This window comes from Gobio gobio (genome assembly GCF_949357685.1).
Source record: "Gobio gobio genome assembly, chromosome: 23".
Taxonomy (NCBI): Eukaryota; Metazoa; Chordata; class Actinopteri; order Cypriniformes; family Gobionidae; genus Gobio; species Gobio gobio.
In genome coordinates, this window is record NC_137119.1 from 42,447,352 (window position 1) to 42,471,790 (window position 24,439).

A 24,439-nucleotide genomic window follows, 5' to 3' on the forward strand; every position below is an offset into this window, starting at 1 on the left:
TGTTTATTAATGAGTGTGCAAAATATCATGTTCTAGACTAAATGCATGAACACTTTTGAAATGTTGCATTAATAGTAGGGCTGTCAAAAGATTAATCGCGATTAATCGCATCCAAAATAAAAGTTTGTGTTTACATAATATATGTGTGTGTACTCTGTTAATTATTATTTATATATAAATACACACACACACACAAGCATGTATATATTTAAGAAATATTTGCATGTATATACTGTATATAGTACATTTATATAATCTATAATATATATAAATATTAATATTTTATATATAAAAATAATATTTTTTTCTTAAATATATACATGCTTGTGTGTGTATTTATATATAAATAATAATACACATATATTATGTAAACACAAACTTTTATTTTGGATGCGATTAATCGTGATTAATCTTTTGACAGCCCTAATTAATAGCACTTCTCGTCTTATTGACTTCTTTAGAGGAATCCTCATCGCTTTGGATAAAGAAGTCAAAGTTAATAATTAGGTTTTCAAATGACTTGGCGACCAATCAGGCATAAAATTATGACCACCTTCCTAATATTGTGTTGGTCCCGCTTTTGCTGACCCGTCGACTCCACTAGACCCCTGAAGGTGTGCTGTGGTATCTGGCACCAAGATGTTGGCAGCAGATCTTTTAAGTCCTGTAAGTCTGCAACAATGCTTAGGTAGGTGGGACGTGTCAAAGCAACATCCACATGGATGGCAGGACCCAAGGTTTCCCAGCAGCCCAAAGCATCAATGCCTCCGCCGGCTTGCCTTCTTCCCATAGTGCACCTGGTGCCATGTGTTCCCCAGGTAAGCCAGTCTCAAATCCTTACGCTTGCCCATTTTTCCTGCTTCCAACACATCAACTCTGAGGACAAAATGTTCACTTGCTGCCTAATATATCCACCCACTAACAGGAGATGAAGAGATCATCAGTGTTATTCACTTCACCGGTCATAATGTTATGCCTGATCGGTGCATTTCGACGCTAAGATCCGCCCTTCAATTTCATGTCTAACAAATAGGATAAAATAACTATGATCTTTAATCATACAAAGCTATTATAGTCAGACAGCTGCGAGTCCAGAGTCAGCGTCTCTAGCATGTCGGACGCGTCTGATTGGACGGGCCGGTCGATGCTTTGTACAAAATCAAATATGGAGAGTCAGTCATCATCAAATTAACACAGGACCATTTCGTCTCTGACGGGCCTTTTCAAATCTTTGCTGACGCAGGACATTCAATTTAATGCCCCATTGCCTTTTTAAATGTCAGTTCATTGGTTGATGTTTTCTATCAAATGTGTGTGTGTGTATTTGTTTGTGTGTGTGTGAGAACATTCCATTATATAGTTTTTTGCTAAATATTCATGTTGTTTGTGTCTTTCACAATGCTTCAGGTTGGAAAAGATGGAGGGAATGAATGTGATTTTTACTTCTATACCTCCACTATTGAATGGTTAATACTAGGGATGCAACAATACAGTTAGTCCACGGTTCAATAAATACCTCGGTTTTTAACCACGGTTTTCGGTTCGGTTCTGATGGCTTGTCACATCAGTTTTTTGTTATTCTATTCTTAGGCGACAGGAACAGCAAGAGGTTAAGGAGAAAAAAAGGCTATTTTGTATTGCAATACTCTTTCTTTATTTTACTTAAAAGAATTGCAAACCCTTACTTAAACTTAAAACTTTACTTTAAAAAAAACCTTTTACATATTCCTAGTGTATTGTAAAATATAAAATAAATATATATAAAGATTTACACTGGCAGCTCAGAGCTGTACAGCAGCATTTAAGTATGAAATTGAATGAATGAATGTAAAAATAAAACACTACATAGACTTCACTATAAAATATACACTGATTCTTATTAAAGCTACTGTATTAGTTCTTCAGGCAAGAGCAGTGAGTGATTTTCTCTTTGTCTTTTGTTGTTGTATTAACATTAAAGGGATATTTCACTCAAAAATGAAAATTGTTTCATCGAGAAATTAATACAGGTTTGGAGCAATATTAGAGTGAGTAAATAATGACATAAGGAAGGTGAACTGTCCCTTTAAGGACAGCGTGTTCACTATAGGCTGCACTGCTGTCAATTAAAGACCTGCACGCATGTAATATACAGACACACACCGTTTACTTTCACTTTAGACATAACCGACTATGTTTATGTTAACCTTGTGTGTATTTGACAGTATTAACGCAGTAAGACGACTACTTAGTCCAGTAATCGCGTGTTTGACAGGCGTTTAGTGCGCGCGCTCGGAGAAGCACATGTTAAAACCGCGCACGCGAATGAAACCGGCAAGGATTTAAAACGCATGCAAATAATGAACTTTGGTGATTGTGAATATCTATAGTGTTCCGTGAGTATAACTCTACCACTAACGTGTGATGTGAATGTATGTCGCGTTGTTCAGTATTGGGATGAAGGCAAATTATAGAATTTATAGAAATATAATTATTTAATGAAAAACCGAAAAACCGCAATTCACAAGCGCGTATTGAACCGTGAATGCCGTACCTAACAGTTCAATATTATATTGAGAATTGTGGCATCCCTAGTTAATACTCATCATAAGAATAAACACTGCAGCTGTGAGTTACGCACGGTCAGGAAAGCAGTTTTCCGGGTCCATGGTCTCTTCTGCCATCTCCGAGTATTCGTCCTCCTCCTCGCCAGGTTTCCGGAGGTCGATGGTGCTGCCCTCTGATAGGCTGGTGTCATCGCTCTGAAAATCAAGATAGCCAATCAGACCAATGCATCTTATGGGGCCAGTTGTTCAAAACATTTACCCTGGATCAAAATGTTCTGGATTTGGAAATCCCATGTTTTGCTATCCAGGATCAGGTAATCCATCTTACTTTTGTGCTTGTTTTTCAAAGCAAAATTGGATTGGATCACCCCGATCAAGATACACACCTTTTCAGATTACCAAATCTGAATTACTAGTGCTCTACGGAGCCCCTAAAGGGACATGGTGATGGAAAAAATATGAGTTGAGAAAAAAAATCAAAGGCTTTTGCGTTCTCTCAAAAAAGTTTTGCGTAGCGTTCACCCGAGAAACCTTGCGTTCGCTTGCGAAGAACTTTTGACTGGTTCATCTCTTATAATTGATAAGAATTGAAAAGTCTTATAAGTGATAAACACTTTAAATTGTTTGATATTTACAGCTGTTTGGGGATTATTTTACGGTGGCTAAATCTTTTTTTACTTTGACTGTAGCCTACCGAAAGGCTAGCCTAATGTCTACTTCTAATTTATTACTTTAACAATTAGCCTAACTAATCAAGAGCAAAATAAAATATGTGTTTTTGTATTATATGATACAAATGTTGTATTTTTTGACCAGTTTTAAAGTTTTACTACATTTTCTTCCTGGAATCCACCTTGAAATCCTAGTTGGGAAATTGGGATCAGGATAATCCTGTTTTTTTGGATCAAAGATATCCAAATCCTACTGACAAGTTTTGAACAACACAAACTGAAGATTTGATCCAGATTAAAACTAGGATTGGATTCCGTGATCTAATTTGATTTCAGATTCTTTCTTTTTTTTACCAAAATCCGATCATCTTACCTTTGAACAACTGGCCCACTGTGTTTCAGATTTACAAATGATTCTTTCAGAGAGATTTGCGAACCGGTTTGAGTGATTCACAAGCCAGTTTTACCTGCAGTATCAAACCTATAAAATATATTAGAGATGAGCATAAGACAAATGTATGCAGGAATTACGAGGCGGCTCAGATACCCATTCCAACGACACGGTTCTGTTGTGTTTTCCTGTCCATTCTCAAACCGCTCAATAGTGATGCGCAGATCACGCTTATATCCGCAGATCTGGCCAAGTAATAAAAAAGTAACATTCCAATGAATTGCGGGTGGATGAGAGATACATCATAATGCGTTGATTTTGATAAAGACGCGGAAAGTGTGTCCCTCTTTTACTTCCGTTTTCAACATATGTGACCTGATCCAGCAAAATGAGTCACAGTGACCCAAATTTCGATATCAAAGGATAAGCTTTAAAATGATATCCTAGTAAAAGTCACACCTTGAGTGGTTTTAAATTATGGTCTTCCGGCCTCTTTTTCCAATTGAATCACTTTTTTTGGCCGTTTTTTGTTAATATCTTTCAAAATCCATTGCATTTAAAGGGATAAACTATTGATTTTACAGCTTAATTTGACCAAAGACGTTTGTATATATATATATATATATATATATATATATATATATATATATATATATATATATATATATATATATATAAATGCTTGTGTGTGTGTGTGCGTGTGTGAGATATTAAAGGGATAATTCACCCAAAACTGAAAATTAGCCCATAATTTACTCTCCCTCAAGTCATCCGAGGTGTGTAGACATTCTTCTTTCAGACAAATAAAATCTGAGTTATATTACAAAAGTCCAGGCTAATCCAAGCATTATAACTGCAATCATAGTTGCTCTGTTTTTGAAGTCCATAAAAAGTGCATCTGTCCGTCATATAACTGCTCCACGCAGCTCTGGGGTGTTAATAAAGGCCTTCTGAAGCGAATCGATGCGTTTGTGTAAGAAAAATATCCATATTTTAAACTTTATCAAGTAAACTTTCAGCTGACCGCCTTCTGTGTAAAAGTGTTGAATGTTGAAAGTGAAACTCAAGATGTGTTCGTGACGTCATGACCTGGTCGCGTTAGTCTTTCGATCGGCAGGGGAACTTTCAACACTTTTTCCATAAATTGAACAGGGAAGGCGGTCGGTAGAAACTTTACTTGATAAAGTTTTAAATATGGATATTTTTCTTACACAAACGCATCGATTCGCTTCAGAAGGCCTTTATTAACACCCCAGAGCCGTGTGGAGCAGTTATTTGACGGACAGATGCACTTTTTATGGACTTCAAAAACAAAGCAACTATGATTGCAGTTATAATGCTTGGATTAGCCTGGACTTTTGTAATATAACTCAGATTTTATTCGTCTGAAAGAAGAATGTCATACACACCTCGGATGACTTGAGGGTGAGTAAATGATGGGCTAATTTTCATTTTTGGGCGAACTATCCCTTTAAACACGTATTATTAAACACGTTAGACGCTTTATTTCCACTTTTCTAACGTTTTCTTCATTTTTTATTTAAAATAAATGCCTTTCCGATCTGATATGTGATGGGAAAGGGAGAAGAGTGAGTTCAGCAAAAGGCGGATTCGAACCTCCGGTTGATTTGCGTCAAACGTTCTGTCATACGTCTTTTCTCTACACTATAGCCACTCTAAATTATTCAGTGATTTCTGTGATTTTGTCTCGCCCAGACGTTTAGCAAACAGAGCTAAGCAGTGTGTGTGTGTGTGTGTGTGTGTGTGCCTGTGTGTGCCTGTGTGTGTGTGTGTGTGTGTGTGTGTTAGTGAGTGAGTGTGTGCATCTCATTGACAGATGATCAGCGTTTGTGTCACTGTTTGTGTACATTTCTAAGCTTTTTGATTGGGTCTATACAACGTTTAACACCATAATCAGAGAGCAGAGACAGTGACAGGGGACACCTGGAATAAAGAGAGTCGAGAAAAGCAATGTTCATTTCCAGCGAATTAAAACGGTCAACTTTAATAGTCATTTAAACACCTTTACTCAATTATCTGGACTATGAAACTTTGGGAGATTATTTTTGAATGTCTGTTCTTTGAAATTAGCTTAAAAAAAAAAATGTTTTCATTGTTTTTCCATATTATCAGCCCATATCTTAAAATCGAACGTTGCAACTACCGACTCATTTCGCCAGAACGGGTCACATATTGATGCCCTTTCGTGAGCGAATCGTTATTTTGAACCGGCTCTTTTTAGTCAACTGGTCGAATAGTTCACCAAACTGGACTGAATCGTTCTAAACAGTTCACTTTCCAGGTATTTCTCTTCAAGGGAAATATATGCCTAGAGCAGCTCCCAGTGGACATTATATAAAACACAAAGGAAAAACCCTACATGAGATATTGCTTTATAACTTAACAAAAACTATTTTTAAAAACAGGCTCACTTTCCGACTCCCCTAGAGTTAAACCGTTGAGTTTTACCGTTTCGAATCCGTTCAGCCGATTTCCGGGTCTGGCGGTTCATTTTCCGTCGGTCTTAGTACACGATGTAACTACAGTAGAGTCAAGTTTTAAACAGGAAAAATATGGAAACTCTTTGGTCATTTGTGAGCGAGATGCTAACGGTCTAATCAGAGTCAATGATCAATGCTAAGCTATGCTAAAAGTGCTACCGCCAGACCCGGAGATCGGCTGAACGGATTCAAAAACGGTAAAACTCAACACTTTAACTCTAGGGGAGTCGGAAAATGAGCCTGAAAAAATAGGGGCGTGTTCCTTTAATAGCTAAACATATACACAGCCTTAACAGAAATGATTCTGATAGGAGTGTTTTCCAACAATGATGTAATGAAGTCAGAAGGGAGTAAAGCCTGTGTTTGGGTTATTAAGGAAATAAGAATAAGAACTGCTTCAATGTGATGTGATCCTGCTCAAGACGGAGAATGTGAAGAATTGTAATGTGATGATCATGGAGATGAGAGAATATCACAGGTTGGGGCATTTGACAGGTGGATGATTTATTTTTAAAGTGGATTCCGGCGACGTTAGAGCCGATCCGCACATCTCCAGAGTCCCCTTTAAAGTTCAGGGAAAAGTCAGTGCACAGAGTTTGTCTCCGTTCAATTTGCACACTGGATATGGGTTGCAGCTCTTCATTTAGAAATCTCAAAGTGCACCAGATTAATGAATTTATCTTTAAAATTTACAAAATGTCCTCCCGGGGGCCATGCCCTCTGACCCCCGAGAAGGAACGAGGTCCACCCTCCACTGTCTCACACAATACTATGGGAAACATTGAACATGAAAGTGTTCTCAAAAGATTATATTTATAAAATAAAAAAAATAATTATTAATTTTTTTTCTGGCCATGTTGCATAATCGTGAAAACCCTCCATCTTCCATGTTTTGGGGTGAAACTGTGAAACTTGTTTATTTATAAATAAAATAAATAAATGTATAGGATGGATTGGATGGGATGGATGATAGGATGGATTGGATGGGATGGATGGATGGATGACAGGATGGATGGATGGATGATAGGATGGATGGATGGGGGATGGGATTGGATGGATGGATGGATTGGGATGGGATGGATGGATGGATGGATGATAGGATGGATGGATGGATGGATGGATGGATGGATGGATGGATTGGGATTGGATGGATGGATGGATGGATTGGGATGGGATGGGATGGGTGGATGGAATGGGATGGGATGGGCTGGGCTGGGATGGATGGATGGATGGGAAGGGATGGAATGGGCTGGATGGATGGATGGATGGGATGGGCTGGATGGATGGATGGGAAGGGATGGAATGGGCTGGATGGGATGGATGGAATGGGATGGATAGAAGGATTGATGGAAGAATTGGATGGAAGGAAGGATTGGATGGATGGATGGATAGATGGATTGGATTGGTGGAAGGATTGGATGATGATGGATGGATGGGTGGATTGAATGGATGGATGGATCTAAAAAAATATTAGGTTAATATTCTGAATGCAGAAAGTGTTGAAAGCTTTGCTTTATTCTGTGTGTCTGTGTGAGAGTGAGTGTATGTGTATGAATGTGTGTGAGAGTGAGTGTGTGTGTGTGTGTGTCTGTCTGTGTGTGTGTGTGTGTGTGTGTGTGTGTGTGTGTGTGTGTGTGTGTGTGTGTGTGTGTGTGTGTGTGTGTGTGTGTGTGTGTGTGTGTGTGTGTGTGTGTGTGTGTGTGTGTGTGAATGTCTGTGCATGCGTTTGAGTGAGTGTGTTCAGTGTGAGTGTGAGCTCGGTGTGAGTGTGTGTGTGTGTGTGTGTGTGTGTGTGTGTGTGTGTGTGTGTGTGTGTGTGTGTGTGTGTGTGGGGACTGGTAATCATCACGTTATGGGGACAAAATGTCCCCACAAAGATAGCAATATCCGAAATCCTCATCCTTGTGGGGACATTTTTAGGTCCCCATGAGGAAAACATCTTATAAATCAGACTAAGTGATGTTTTTTGAAAATGTAAAATTGCAGAATGTCTCCTGTGAGGGTTAGGTTTAGGGGCAGGGGCAGTGTAGGGGGATAGAATATACGGTATGTACGGTATAAAAACCATTACGCCTATGGAAAGTCCCCATAAAAGATGAAAACACTACATGTGTGTGTGGGTGTGTGTGAATGTCTGTGCATGTGTGTGAGTGAGTGTGTTCAGTGTGAGTGTGAGTATGTGCTTGGTGTGAGTGTGTGTGTGTGTGTGTGCGCTCGGTGTGAGTGTGTGTGTGTGTGTGTGCGTGCGCATGAATGAATGTGTGTGTGTGTGTGTGTGTGTGTGTGTAACCACAGACTGATTTATTCTGCTATCCAGGGGTGAGTGAGTCTCCAGGTGCGACTCTCGTTTCCTTGTCAAACTGAGACACTCAGTCCATCATCACGTCTGCTCAAACAAGAGGCTCGCTCTGCTAAGTGGAGCTGAAGACCGTCTGACGGACGGTGTGAGATTGTCCAATGAAATTTAATACCAGACCGGCTGAACCCCTCCGGATGACAGCTTCATCCTGACAACATAAAAACAGCCGGAGAAACTCCAGAGCTCATCCCAGCAAACATCATAAAGACCTGAGAGTGAAACTGAGTGTGTGTGTGTGTGTGTGTTCGCTGTGAGGTTTAGCTGCTCCAACACAGAACATGCTCTCAAATGTCTCTCTCTTCAATGGAAATTGACCAAAATATACAAAACAGTGTCAATGCAGCTGCAAAAGTAGAAAATTATGATTCATGGCGGCAAAATTAGCAAAATATATAGAGTAATACTCTCATACTATAATGGCACAACATGAACAAAGGTGTAAAAATATACAATAGTTGATCTCAACCTGTCAAGAGCATGTCCAGGTCACATCTTTAATTTCTTATTTTGTTTTTATTTAATATTTTTTAATATTAAAAACTTTATTTTACAGTGTCCTTGTTACATATTTTACATGCACTCACCATAGCAATAACAGTAAATTATGTAAGGCATAATGTACATCAGTGGGTTATTATCTCAGAATAAACCCAGAGTGATCTTCTGCGATAACAACCGGCTGATGTACATTCTCCCGCTTATTACACGGATACTTGTCTCAAGTAAATTAGACACGAAATATTGTCTTGAGTTTAAATATTTGATTAGCTCTCTGCACATTACCATTATTCTCATAATAATTAAGCACATTAATACAATTCAAATAAATGTATTTAAATGTACAATATTAGTTTTAATACTTAGTATACTTAAGTATTTATTATAATAAATAATTACATTTATTCTTGGCTGTCAATTGTTTAGAACACAATTATTTTTTGGTTAATTTGTATATTTTTAGGATAGTATGTGTGCTTATTTGTCATGAAAATAATTTAACAATGCAAAAAAAATATTTTCTTTATGCAAAATGTATCTTGATTTCGGGGTGAAATATGATGTGGGTTTGCGATGCTTTTTGGGAAACACTGGGCATTTCCAGGCAGATTCTCCCACAAACAGAGAGACAAAAGCAGACATGTGATCTTCCTCTAATCTCGTTTTCTTTCCATTCTGCCATCAGATTTTAACATCTGATTTCCCTTCCCACTGCACAATGGCTGAATCCTCCTCCCTAAATCACGCAGCTGTCATTCAGTCCTGTGACAATAAACACAGTCAACCTTTCCTCCGATTACAGCCGCTATTGGACGATCTGATGAGATTGCAGTGGAATATGATCTACTTTCGCTGAGCTCTCAGTAAACAGGTAATGACATCATCAACATCCCAGCGTTTGGTCGGAGTCGGGGAGCGTGACGGCCCATTCACATGCAGCTTTGTTCATCTCGCACGCATCCCAGAGCAAACTCCAGTTCGCCGGCATGCGAGGAATCCCAGCGCAAACCGGCCGCCACCAAAAGCCCCATAAATAACCTCCCGCTGGGCCAGGAGCCGCTGAAACCAGACCCCGGAGCATGTGTGATTTCACAGAGAACAATCCTTCACTTCCACCTGCCGAGAAGCAGCGTCCGTCAATCACACAGCAAACACATCAATAACACCACCTGATCACATGATGCCATTAGAGCGCTGGACACTGAGGATGTGGGACAAATCCATACTGCATTATTACCTGTTTACTCGTCGGCCTGTCTGAGCGACACTGAAGAAAACATTAGGGCTGCACGATTTGGAGAATGAGCCTTGGCCGGCCATAACCCTGTGGCCGGTTCTCCACTGGTCCTCCATGACCCTGTGGCCGGTTCTCAACTGGTCCTTCATGACCCTGTGGCCGGTTCTCCACTGGTCCTCCATGACCCTGTGGCCGGTTCTCCACTGGTCCTCCACTTTTGATAGAGACTGACCACTGCAGACCGGGAACACCCCACAAGAGCTGCAGTTTTGGAGATGCTCTGACCCAGTTGTCTAGCCGTCACAATCTGGCCCTTGTCAAACTCACTCAAATCCTTACGCTTGCCCATTTTTCCTGCTTCTAACACATCAACTCTGAGGACAAAATGTTCACTTGCTGCCTAATATATCCCACCCACTAACAGATCATCAGTGTTATTCACCTGTCATAATGTTATGCCTGATCTGTGTATATACAGGTGCTGGTCATATAATTAGAATATCATAAAAAAGTTGATTTAATTAAGTCTGATTTAACTAAGGAAAATCCCAAATTCAGTATCTCAGAAAATTAGAATGTTGTGAAAAGGTTGAATATTGAAGACACCTGGTGCCACACTCTCATCAGCTGATTAACTCACAACACCTGCAAAAGGCCTTTAAATGGTCTCTCAGTCTAGTTCTGTAGGCCACACAATCATGGGGAAGATCATTGACCCCTTGCACAAGGAGGGCAAGACACAAAAGGTCATTGCAAAAGAGGCTGGCTGTTCACAGAGCTCTGTGTCCAAGCACATTAATAGAGAGGCGAAGGGAAGGAAAAGATGTGCTAGAAAAAAAGTGTATAAGCAATAGGGATAACCGCACCCTGGAGAGGATTGTGAAACAAAACCCATTCAAAAATGTGGGGGAGATTCACAAAGAGTGGACTGAAGCTGGAGTCAGTGCTTCAAGAACCACTACACACAGACGTATGCAAGACATGGGTTTCAGCTGTCGCACTCTTGAACAACAGACAGCGTCAGAAGCGTCTCGCCTGTGCTAAAGACAAAAAGGACTGGACGGCTGCTGAGTGGTCCAAAGTTATGTTCTCTGATGAAAGTAAAATCAGGGTCCCAGAGACTGGAGGAAGAGAGGAGAGGCACACAATCCATGTTGCTTGAGGTCCAGTGTAAAGTTTCCACAGTCAGTGATGGTTTGGGGTGCCATGTCATCTGCTGGTGTTGGTCCGCTGTATTTTCTGAGGTCCAGCCGTATACCAGGAAGTTTTAGAGGACTTCATGCTTCCTGCTGCTGACCAACTTTATGGAGATGCAGATTTCATTTTCCAACAGGACTGGGACCTGCACACAGTGCCAAAGCAACCAGTACCTGGTTAAAGGACCATGGTTTCCCTGTTCTTAATTGGCCAGCAAACTCTGAATTTGGGATTTTCCTTAGTTGTCTGTTATAATCATCAAAATTAAAAGAAATACACATTTTAAAATATCAGTCGGTGAATAATGAATGAATATAATATACAAGTTTCACTTTTTGAATGGAATAAGTGAAATAAATAAACTTTTTGATGATATTCTAATTATATGACCAGCACCTGTATATAATTGTTTTTATATTCTCCTCCTCCCTATTGCATTGTGGTCTAAACTGTTTCTATTTATTTTTTATGTCTTTTTAGTTTTTAGTAGGTTTGTACAGCAGTGGTCACACACACACACACACACACACATTATTATATATATATATATATATATATATATATATATATATATATATATATATATATATATATATATATATATATATAACATTATTAATATTATTATTATTACTTTACAACATAAAATAAATGTTTTGCCAAATTGTGCATCCCTACAAACAGCAAACCTGGATTTTGAAAAAAATAAATAAATAAAAATGTGTGTAATATTTTGGTATAGGTATTTATATTATATATATATATATATATATATATATATATATATATATATATATATATATATATATATATATATATATATATATAAATACCTATACCAAAATATTACACACATTTTATAAAAATAATAAATAAATAAAACAAACTGCACAATTATTAATTAAAAACAAAATAACTAATATTTCACAGTAAAAACTCTAATAATAATATTGACACATATTTCACATTGAAACTGTAAAATGACAATACTAAAGTGTATGAATATGTTTGGCATATGCTGAGTGTCCTCATGCACATCACAGAGACTCAGAGCAGACGCAGACCATCATGAGCGGCTCGAGGGTAAATCCACACAGATTCATTTCATTAGATCGCAGACTTTGGGGTTTGATCATCTCATATCGTGCAGCCTCAGTTTCCCATGATGCAATGCACAGGTGATGTGATCATAGAAATGTCTCGATCATCAAAGCTGAGAGTGAGAATCACACCTGGCACTCAATGAGCCGCACACACAACACAAGCCGCTTCTCAGAAAGCGCTGGGCTCTGCTCGGGAAAACAGCAGGAGAGAAACTCATAGAAGACGGAGGGATGGAGGGATGGATGGACGGAGGGAGGGCGGAGCATCAGCTGCTCAAACCCATCCGCAGGCCAAACTCCTCTCCTCCACACGGCCATATGCTTTCTGAGGCCTGGCCGCTTTATTAGGCTCGTCTGACCTCGCTCTGAGGTGAAATCCTGATGTTCAGAGTGTGTGTGTGACTATAGTTATGCTGTTTTAAATGTTCCTAATGTTATTCTGGAGTCTCCTACTCTAGGCTTACATGCACAAAGGTCAAAAACACTTTAATGTTCTCGTTATATACACTTCACATCAGCTCAAGAGCCTGAAACGGTTCATTCGAAGATTCAGCCTCTCTAAACCCCGCCTTTCTGAGAGATGCTCTGCTCTGATTGGTCAGGCAGCCCAGTCTGTTGTGATTGGTCAGAAACCGTATGCTCATTATCATATCTGAATCTCAGCTCTTGACACACAGTGATATAAACAGTCATGATGTTAAATTATTAATAATAGCAATAATGTATTGATCATAATGATATGATAATAATAGCTATCAATATCAATATGTCTATAAAATAATAATAATAACTAATAATAATTAGGGCTGTCAAAAGATTAATCGCATCCAAAATAAAAGTTTGTGTTTACATAATATATGTGTGTGTACTCTGTTAATTATTATTTATATATAAATACACACACAAGCATGTATATATTTAAGAAAAAAATATTATTTTTATATAGAAAACATTTATATTTATATATATTATAGATTATATAAATGTATATACATGCAAATATTTCTTAAATATATACATGAATGTGTGTGTATTTATATATAAATAATAATTAACAGAGTACACACACATATATTATGTAAACACAAATTTTTATTTTGGATACGATTAATCGCGATTAATCTTTTGACAGCCCTAATAATAATAAAAATAATAATAACACAGTGATATGAACAGTAATGATGGCGTGGGTTTGACCGTCTCAATCTCAAAGTGGATTTGCTTTTGGCACATGAACAACACACACCAAACTCTTCCAGTCCCAGAGACGATTACAGTGTGTGAGGGCGGGGCAAAGAGACGCTGCTCAGCCAATCAAGGCAAGATGCGGACATTATGCTAATTAGTTACAAACCTACACTCACCTAAAGGATTATTAGGAACACCTGTTCAATTTCTCATGAATGCAATTATCTAATCAACCAATCACATGGCAGTTGCTTCAATGCATTTAGGGGTGTGGTCCTGGTCAAGACAATCTCCTGAACTCCACACTGAATGTGAAAGAAAAGTGATTTAAGCAATTTTGAGCGTGGCTTGGTTGTTGGTGCCAGATCTGAGAATTTCACAATCTGCTCAGTTACTGGGATTTTCACGCACAACCATTTCTAGGGTTTACAAAGAATGGTGTGAAAAGGGAAAAACATCCAGTATGCGGCAGTCCTGTGGGAGAAAATGCCTTGTTGATGCTAGAGGTCAGAGGAGAATGGGCCGACTGATTCAAGCTGATAGAAGAGCAACTTTGACTGAAATAACCACTCGTTACAACCGAGGTCTGCAGCAAAGCATTAGTGAAGCCACAACACACACAACCTTGAGGCGGATGGGCTACAACAGCAGAAGACCCCACCGGGTACCACTCATCTCCACTACAAATAGGAAAAAGAGGCGACAATTTGCACAAGCTCACCAAAATTGGACAGTTGAAGACTGGAAAAATGTTGCCTGGTCTGATGAGTCTGGATTTCTGTTGAGACATTCAGATGGTAGAGTCAGAATTTGGCGTAAACAGAATGAGAACATGGATCCATCATGCCTTGTTACCACTGTGCAGGCTGGTGGTGGTGGTGTAATGGTGTGGGGGATGTTTTCTTGGCACACTTTAGGCCCCTTAGTGCCAATTGGGCATGGTTTAAATGCCACGGCCTACCTGAGCATTGTTTCTGACCATGTCCATCCCTTTATGAGCACCATGTCCCCATCCTCTGATGGCTACTTCCAGCAGGATAATGCACCGTCACAAAGCTCCAATCATTTCAAATTGGTTTCTTGAACATGACAATGAGTTCACTGGACTAAAATGGCCCCACAGTCACCAGATCTCAACCCAATAGAGCATCTTTGGGATGTGGTGGAACGGGAGCTTCGTGCCCTGGATGTGCATCCCACAAATCTCCATCAACTGCAAGATGCTCTCCTATCAATATGGCCAACATTTCTAAAGAATGCTTTCAGCACCTTGTTGAATCAATGCCACGTAGAATTAAGGCAGTTCTGAAGGCGAAAGGGGTCAAACACAGTATTAGTGTGTGTTCCTAATAATCCTTTAGGTGAGTGTGTACAGGTTCAGCAGGAGACTGGAGATATTCAGGCAGTTCAGAACCACTTCTGACTTTTGGGAGACGAGAACTCTGAAACATGAAAGGCGATAATGTGGACGGCTCGGCCTTGATGTGATGGAGGTGTTTGATCTGTGTGTGTGTGTGTGTTGTGTGTTCAGGTGTGATGCTCGGACATCACTGACCGCCTGAATAAAAACAGACACAGATGAGTCCGTCGTCGTACAGTACGAGCTATAAAAGGAAAGCGCGAATCTTCAGGAAATGCAAATGTACAGTATAATGTGAGTCTCAGGGTCACTCTTACAGCAGAGAAACCAGAACGCTATTAATCACTCCTCGAATACATAAATATATCTGTCTATCATCTATAAATACATATTAGTACACCTATAAATAAATACATGTATGATAGTATTTGTATGACTATAAATAATGCATATTAGGAATGCACATAAATGCAAAAAATGACCAAATAAACAAGCAAGTAAACAAACAAAATGTATAATAATATAACTATATCCATAAATAAATAAACAAAAGATAAATATATATATCTTAAAAAATAAAGTATATTAGTATTAGAATGTCTACAAATAAAAATGAAATGTATATTAATATCAGTACATAAATAAAAAATACATAAATAATAAATTAATTAATAAATAATGTATATTATTATTAGAATGTCTACAAATAAAAATGAAATTTATATTAATATCACTATATCTATAAATAAATATTAGAATATTTAAAAATAAATATAATATAATCTATTTAAATATTAGTATGTGTACAAATAAACAAAACTAGCAAAAAAAATTATTAATATCAGTAAATAAATAAATAAAGTACATTTGTATTAGTATGTCTAGAAATAAACAAAGTTTATATCAATATCTCAACATTTATAAATAAATAAACAAAAGATAAATATTAATATATCTCAAAATTAAATAACGGTATATTAGTATTAGAATGTCTACAAATAATCAACCAAAATAAATTTAATATTAATATCAGTACATAAATAAATAAATAAATATTAATGTGCATTAGTATTAGTATGTCTAGAAATAAACTGTGTATATTAATACCACAACATTTATAAATCAATAAATAAACAAATATTGTTATATATCAAAATAAACAAATAATTTATATTAGAAATAGTATAGAAACAAACAAACAAAGTGTATATTAATATCACAATATTTAGAAATAAATTAATAAACAAATAAACAAAAGATAAATATGAATATATATCTTAAAATAAATAAATAAAGTATATTAGTTTTAGTATGTCTACAAATAAAAATAAAATGTATATTAATATCAGTACATAAATAAATAAATAATAAATAAAGTATATTAGTATAAGAATGTCTACAAATAAAAATGAAATGTATATTAATATCAGTACATAAATAAAAATAAATGAATAAATAAAGTACATTAGTATCAGTATGTCTACAAATAAATAAATAAATAAATAAATAAAAACAAACAAAAACAATGTTTATTATTATCACAATCTCAATAAATAAATAAAGAGGCACATATAAAAATAATAAAACAAGCAAACAAAATGTATATTAAGTAAATAAATAAATATTAGTATATCTATACATTTATAAACAAATACATATTAGTATTAATATATCTAATACTACAAATCATCTATATTAAAAATAAAAAATATTTAAAAAATAATATTAAAACAAATTAAGTCAAATAAAATGAACAACTAAATGATTAAAGTTCCTTGTAAAAAACTTAAAATGAAAATTTTTAAAAATGAGTCTCCTAAAGAACCTCCCTATTCATCCCATCGGGAATCAGCTCAGATCTGAGGAGGAAATCTGGGAAAACATCCTCACTTTACACATGCTTCTGCAATCAGTTTTAGATTTGGGGAAACCCTGTTAATCAGAGGCAGGAGGGAAAAAGACGAGAGAGAGAGAGAGAGAGAGAGAGAGAGAGAGAGAGAGAGAGAGAGAGAGAGAGAGAGAGAGAGAGAGAGAGAGAGAGAGAGAAGCGTGCAGGAGAGGACAGGTGTGCTGAAAGATAAAAGAACAGGTAAACGAAAAGATAAAAGATGTAGAGGGACAGAATGAGGTAGAACAGGTGTAGTGAAAGATTAAAGAGACAGAGCAAATATCCCTCCTCCTCCTCACAGGTGCGGCCGGCCGGAGAACATGTCCCAGATTCAGCATCAGCAGAGTCTCAGAGGAGCACCATCACTGCACACACACTCATTACAGCCATCTGACACCACATCAATCACATTCAAAACCTCAAGGAAATATTCAAAATATATATACTAAATATATAAAAATGGAAACGTAAAAAAGGTAATATATATATTTTAAATATATAAAAAAAATTAAATATATCTTACTATTTTAAAATGATAAAATATTGCAAATAAAAAATGGAAATACTACAATATAAAAATGTTAATATATATAAATATAAATATATAAAACCATAATCGTAGTATATATATTAAAAAGAAAATTAAAAAGGAAAAAATATTAAAAATGGAAATATAAAAAATATTAAATATTAAATCTATTTAAAAATGCAAATATTACAAATGTAAAACACTTTAAAAAAATAAAAAATATATTTAAAATGGAAATAATTTTTTTAATTATTAAATTACAAATAGGCCTATATAATACTTAAAAATTTAAAAATATAAAATATTACAAATATTTAAAAAATTTACAAAATAAAATAAATAAAAAATATATTTAAAATGGAAATAATTTTTTTAATTATTAAATTACAAATATTCCTATATAATACTTAAAAATGTAAAAATATAAAATATTAAAACAAATAACAAAATAAAATAAATAAAAAATATATTTAAAATGGAAATCATTTTTTAAATTATTAAATTACAAATAGGCCTATATAATACTTAAAAATGTAAAAATATTACAAATATTTAAAAAATGTACAAAATAAAAAATATTTAACATGGAAATATAAAAAAACTATTAACAATTAAAAATATATAATATTTTAAAATGGAAATTTTACTAATTAAAAACTATTAGAAAAAATATTTAAAATGGAAATATAAAAAATTAAAAGGATATAAAAAATATTTAAAAAATTTGTTTTCATGAAATATAAATGTAAAAAATATAAAAATATTTTAAATGGAAATATAAAAAAATATTACAATTATAAAATATTGCGATTAAAACAATGGAAATATAAACAAAATTTAACTATATTAAAATGATCAAATGTTGCAATTAAAAATGGAAATATTACATTATAAAAAAAATCTATAATCATATCGAGTGAATGCCACTATTCAGATATGCTTTACTCATCTTGTGTGACTATAACAGGTGAACCTGCAGGTGTGTGTGTGTGTGTGTGTGTGTGTGTGTGTGTGTGTGTGTGTGTGTCTCCCTGAGCAACGTGACACTCGGGAAAGCTGCTGGTCCGTCTGTTACATAACCACATCATGACGGGGAATTCTCAAACACACTCCCGGCACACTGCAGACGCCGAACTGCCAGCAGGGTGCATGCTGGGAAACCAGGACCCGCGTGAACCAGGGGCCCTCACTGGAGAAAGAGCCTCGGTTCACGCTCAAAAATACAGTCAAAATATGACATTATTATAATGTAAATCAGCTGTTCTCTATGTCAATATACAGTAAAGTGTCATTTATCATTATTACAGTCTTCAGTGTCACATGACCCTTCACAAATCATGCTCATATGAGGATTTGCTGCTCTTATATTTCTTGTAAACATCTTCACTGTCACATTATATAATGTCTATATATGTGTGTGTGTGTGTGTGTGTGTGTGAGTTTCATGCAAAGTCTTTCATAATCTCTCTTTCATAAGCATCTGTGATGTTGATTTAACACACGAACCGCAGGCTGTGTTTCATACATCGCTCAGGCATATGGCAGAGATTCAGCTGGAAATATAATAAATCTGAGCGCAAGGGGGAAATGTGGACATGACCTCCATCTTTTTGGGGGTGTCCGCTCAAGGGAAACTGTCTCTGAGCGGGCGATCATCACAGAAGGAGAGCTGATGTGTGTGCGAGGTCTTCCCTGAGGAAGAGACAGGAAGATGTTCAAGGACTTCCCTGAGGAAGAGACAGGAAGATGCTAAAGGCCTGGATTAGACTCATTTGAGTGCAGTCCGGCCGTGGGACTTCTGCTTCATCCTCAACAGTTTAAGAAACAGGATTCGTTTAGTGAACGGCTACTAACTTAAATGATTCAGTGCATTATTGAGCCGTTAAGCTCACATCAAACATTAATGAGAGCATCAATGCCACATTTGAAGGGTATTATAGATCTAGTCTCACGTAACAACGTTTTTGACCACTGACATAAAGTCTATTCAACTTTGCAGTTTGTTCTGGTCGACCGCAGATGGGAAGAGAGCGTCTCTCTGACTGCACTTTGATTGTTTTATGTTTGCGGTGGGTAAATACTCGCTCAAATCCTTACGCTTGCCCATTTTTCCTGCTTCGAACACATCAAACAAAATGTTCACTTGCTGACTAATACAGGTGCTGGTCATATAATTAGAATATCATCAAAAAGTTGATTTATTTCACTAATTCCATTCAAAAAGTGAAACTTGTATATATTATATTCATTCATTACACACCGACTGATATTTTTAAAAGTGTATTTCTTTTAATTTTGATGATTATAACAGACAACTAAGGAAAATCCCAAATTCAGTATCTCAGAAAATTAGAATATTAGAATAGATTTTCTATGGGGTTAAGGTCAGGCGAGTTTACTGGCCAATTAAGAGCAGGGATACCATGGTCCTTTAACCAGGTACTGGTTGCTTTGGCACTGTGTGCAGGTCCCAGTCCTGTTGGAAAATGAAATCTGCATCTCCATAAAGTTGGTCAGCAGCAGGAAGCATGAAGTGCTCTAAAACTTCCTGGTATACGGCTGGACCTCAGAAAATACAGCGGACCAACACCAGCAGATGACATGGCACCCCAAACCATCACTGACTGTGGAAACTTTACACTGGACCTCAAGCAACATGGATTGTGTGCCTCTCCTCTCTTCCTCCAGACTCTGGGACCCTGATTTTACTTTCATCAGAGAACATAACTTTGGACCACTCAGCAGCCGTCCAGTCCTTTTTGTCTTTAGCACAGGCGAGACGCTTCTGACGCTGTCTGTTGTTCAAGAGTGCGACAGCTGAAACCCATGTCTTGCATACGTCTGTGCGTAGTGGTTCTTGAAGCACTGACTCCAGCTTCAGTCCACTCTTTGTGAATCTCCCCCACATTTTTGAATGGGTTTTGTTTCACAATCCTCTCCAGGGTGCGGTTATCCCTATTGCTTATACACTTTTTTCTAGCACATATTTTCCTTCCATTTGCCTCTCTATTAATGTGCTTGGACACAGAGCTCTGTGAACAGCCAGCCTCTTTTGCAATGACCTTTTGTGTCTTGCCCTCCTTGTGCAAGGTGTCAATGATCGTCTTTTGGCGGTCTTCCCCATGATTGTGTGGTAATATGGTAAACAGAACGAAATAATTAACAAAACTGATATTCTCGTCAATGTGTCCGTCTGGCGGAGCACATATAGATGCAATTAGATAGATAGATAGATAGATAGATAGATAGATAGATAGATAGATAGATAGATAGATAGATAATTAGGGAGATATATAGATAAATAGATAGATAGCTGTATTAATTGTCCACTGGGGAAAGTTGTTTCCATAGTAAAAATGTCTTCATCAGCTACGGAATCATGGTATTCATGCAAATGCCTTTAGTTTGTTTTACTTTCGATAAAATAACATATGACGTATGTCTCAACCATTCAGAAAGCTGCAAGAAATTACATTTGCACTGAACTGTTTCCCATTTCCACGTAGATAATAGAGATAGGGATTAATAGGGATTCCCCAATAATTTCCGCCAGTCTCTCATCAAGAGGGGTCAGCTCCGGTGTCCCCTTTCCCCACCCGTGGCAGACATACTATGGAGATGGAGCGCTAGACGCTTTTTTGCCTCGACTTTGATGTCCGACCATTTCTTTTTTATTTCGGCTATGGTCCGAGGTTGTGAGGATACAGCATTTACAGCGTCTACAACCTTTTGCCACTCAAGTGTCTTTTTGGCATTAGTAATGCCCACACTGTGCCCTCCAAAAAAATTTTTTCTCCTATTTTCCACCTCGCCAACGATAACTTCTACTTCACATTGAGTGAAGTTAAGTTTTTTTGATTTCCTCTCTGTATTTGCCATGATTTCGCAATCGATGAATATTAACTTGTGGGTGTTTCACTGACTATTTATGGGCAACTATGGGCGTGACATGAAGCCGCAAAAGCTGCGCTACATTTAGAATTGATTGTGATTTATTAAGTGAAAACTGCGTAGGATGTGCGTGCGCACGGTTTTATAAATCCGAATATTTCTGTGCGTACGCACGTCCTATGTTTCATCCGTACGCCACTTCTGACGCAAATCCTACGCAAAGTTTTATAAATGAGGCCCCAGGTGTCTTCAATATTCAACCTTTTCACAATATTCTAATTTTCCGAGATACTGAATTTGGGATTTTCCTTAGTTGTCAGTTATAATCATCAAAATTAAAAGAAATAAACATTTGAAATATATCAGTCTGTGTGTAATGAATGAATATAATATACAAGTTTCCCTTTTTGAATGGAATTAGAGAAATAAATCAACTTTTTGATGATATTCTAATTATATGACCAGCACCTGTATATCCCACCCACTAACAGGAGCCGTGATCAAGAGATCCTCACAGTTATTCACTTCACCGGTCATAATGTTATGCCAGATCGGTGTTTAACTCATGAAGGGAATCAGATATTTCAACCAAACTTGGCACACATATGTAAGAGCTCATTCTGTGGTCGCATGAAAACAAGCATGGCGATTGGCCACTTGGTGGCGCTAGAACATGGACAAAAAACATAAAAATGTCTATAACTACACAACCTTCAGTTTGACTGACTTGAAAATTGGCATGCGGCGTCTTTGTCCAAGGTGCCATGATAGTCTATGAGGACATTGGCGTATCACAAAAAACATGGCCACCAAGTCACCAAACCGGCCAATGAGGTTTGAGCACCTACAACAGGGTCATTTAGACAAAGGGCATGACAAAGTATTCTCAAAAGCCTATAAATCCTAAACAAAAACTCAAAACTTCACAATATTAGGTGAGCACATGTGGCATATGATTCTAAACAAGCATGCAAACTTGTATGGAGATCGCACAATATGTGGAGCAATAAAGCCTTAAAATAATTTGTTGTTACATTTATATAGCGCTTTTCTAGGGACTCAAAGCGCTTTACATATAGAAGAGGGAATCTCCTCAACCACCACCAATGTGCGGCATCCACCTGGATGATGCGACGGCAGCCATATTGCGCCAGAACGCCCACCACACACCAGCTGATTGGTGGAGAGGAGACAGAGTGATGAAGCCAATCTGTATATGGGGATGATTAGGAGGCCATGATGGAGAGGGGCCAATGGGCAAATTTGGCCAGGATGCCGGGGTTACACCCCTACTCTTTATCGAAGGACATCCTGGGATTTTTAATGACCACAGAGAGTCAGGACCTCGGTTTAACGTCTCATCCGAAGGACGGGTGAAAGTACTATATTTCCGATAGCCAATTGTCTGTAAATGATCTAAGTGGTTATATTCTTGCTAAATTAAACATAATATCTTTTTACAAATGTGTTTAAAAGCCTTAAAACGCTTGAACCCCAATAATTACTAACTATCACCGTCCCGCTGGCGGGACACCTGGCACTCTTTTTTTTAAAAGCCTTGTTTTCGTATCATATATTTTAGTAATGATCATAAATTAGGTTTCATAAGAAAGCTTACGAACTCAAAATTCATCCTGTGAAAACCGTTTTGAAATTGGACGTTGCGTTACCATGGAAATGGTACTTTAAGTTCTTCTAGCGGGCTCCTCCCCTAGTGGGCGGCGTCATTTTTCATATTACAACATTTATTTTAACTACGTTATAATTAAAATTTTCTCTAATCTTGACAAAACGCATATCGTCAGAAAGGTCTGAGTCTCAAGGTTCTATATTTGGTGACCATTTTGGGATGAGAGTGCCATTTGGACAGAAATTTACAGGAAAATGCATCAAAAAACATGACACCCGGTGGCTATTTTTGGTACTGCGCCTAAACAAAATCTCATGGGGACTTCAATTTTTCAAATATTGGAACAAGGGAACTTCAAATTTGGAACACAACTTTTTATGATTTTATAGCAATTTTAGATTAAAACATTTTTGTTAAATATATATTTTATATATATAAAAAAAATGTGTACAGTATTTTTAATTTACAGTAAATTTAAATTTAAACTTCCATAATTTTTTCATACTTTCATATTTTGAATTGCTTTCACTTTAGCAATAATCTGCAGAGTATCTGCTTTAAAACAAGACCTAAACTTAGGTCTATATTTCAAAGCATTCTTGAATTACAGCCCTCTAAGTTTGGATAGTGCATTTTCATGTGTATTCTCAAAAAGGGGGGTGACAGTTAAGGGGTTAAAAAGCCTTAAAAGTACTATATTTCCGATAGTAAATTGGCTGTAAATGATCTAAGTAGTTATATACCAGCTAAATTATACATAATATATTTTTACAAATGGGGTTAAAGGCCTTAAAACCCCAATAATTGCTGCTAATTACAGCTATATTTATCTATATCAGTGAGACCGTAGTCTTTAGACAATATTCCTCATTTAAATCATTCCCACCAAAATAAAGGGGCGTGGCCTGGTTGAGATAGTTAGTAGTTGTGTTGAAACTGGCAGTTGTGATAAGGGGCGGGACATTTCCCAAACACAATCACATCACACTGGTCCAGCCGACCAATCAGGGCACATTGTGCTCTTCAGAAGGAGGGGCTTCACAGCGACTCACCGGCTTGGTTTCTTCCTGCTCCTCCTCTTCCTCCCCGGAGCACACACTCGCCTCATCCTCATCCTCCTCCTCTTCCTCCGGAAACTCCACGTCCGACTCTCCGGGTGCGATGGGCACGCTGATGGTGAGGTTGGGGTTGGTCATGTAGCTGTCCTCGTCCCCCCCACTGCCACTGCGCTCGATGACCCCGGCCGTCCCATTGCCCTCCACCCAGTGGGCCTGCTGGCTGAGCCTCTTGAGCTTCAGCATGGCTCTGGCCTCCTTGGCCTTCTGCCGCCTCCGCTTGAAGTTCCCGTTGAAGAAGTCGCAGAGGGCCTGCCGGAGCCAGAGCATGCCCCGCTGGATGCGGGCGATGGCGATCTGCAGGTTGTTCATTTCTCCGTCCTCGTCCGGGGCTG

The 24,439-nt window shown here is 37.4% G+C and overlaps 1 protein-coding gene across 3 annotated transcripts in view; it reads right to left on the bottom strand.

Annotated features, from left to right (window-relative positions):
- Positions 1-24,439, bottom strand: part of scn5lab (sodium channel, voltage gated, type V-like, alpha b) — a 183,044-nt gene that overhangs the window by 48,795 nt on the left and 109,810 nt on the right. For all 3 annotated transcript variants that reach the window (XM_079806384.1, XM_079806383.1, XM_079806382.1), the window contains 2 exons: positions 24,042-24,439; positions 2,621-2,741 (listed from right to left, as the gene is read on the bottom strand). The exon at positions 24,042-24,439 is cut by the window's right edge and continues 55 nt beyond it. In XM_079806384.1, the coding sequence (XP_079662510.1) occupies positions 2,621-2,741; positions 24,042-24,439 (519 nt within the window). The remainder of the gene's footprint in view (positions 1-2,620; positions 2,742-24,041) is intronic.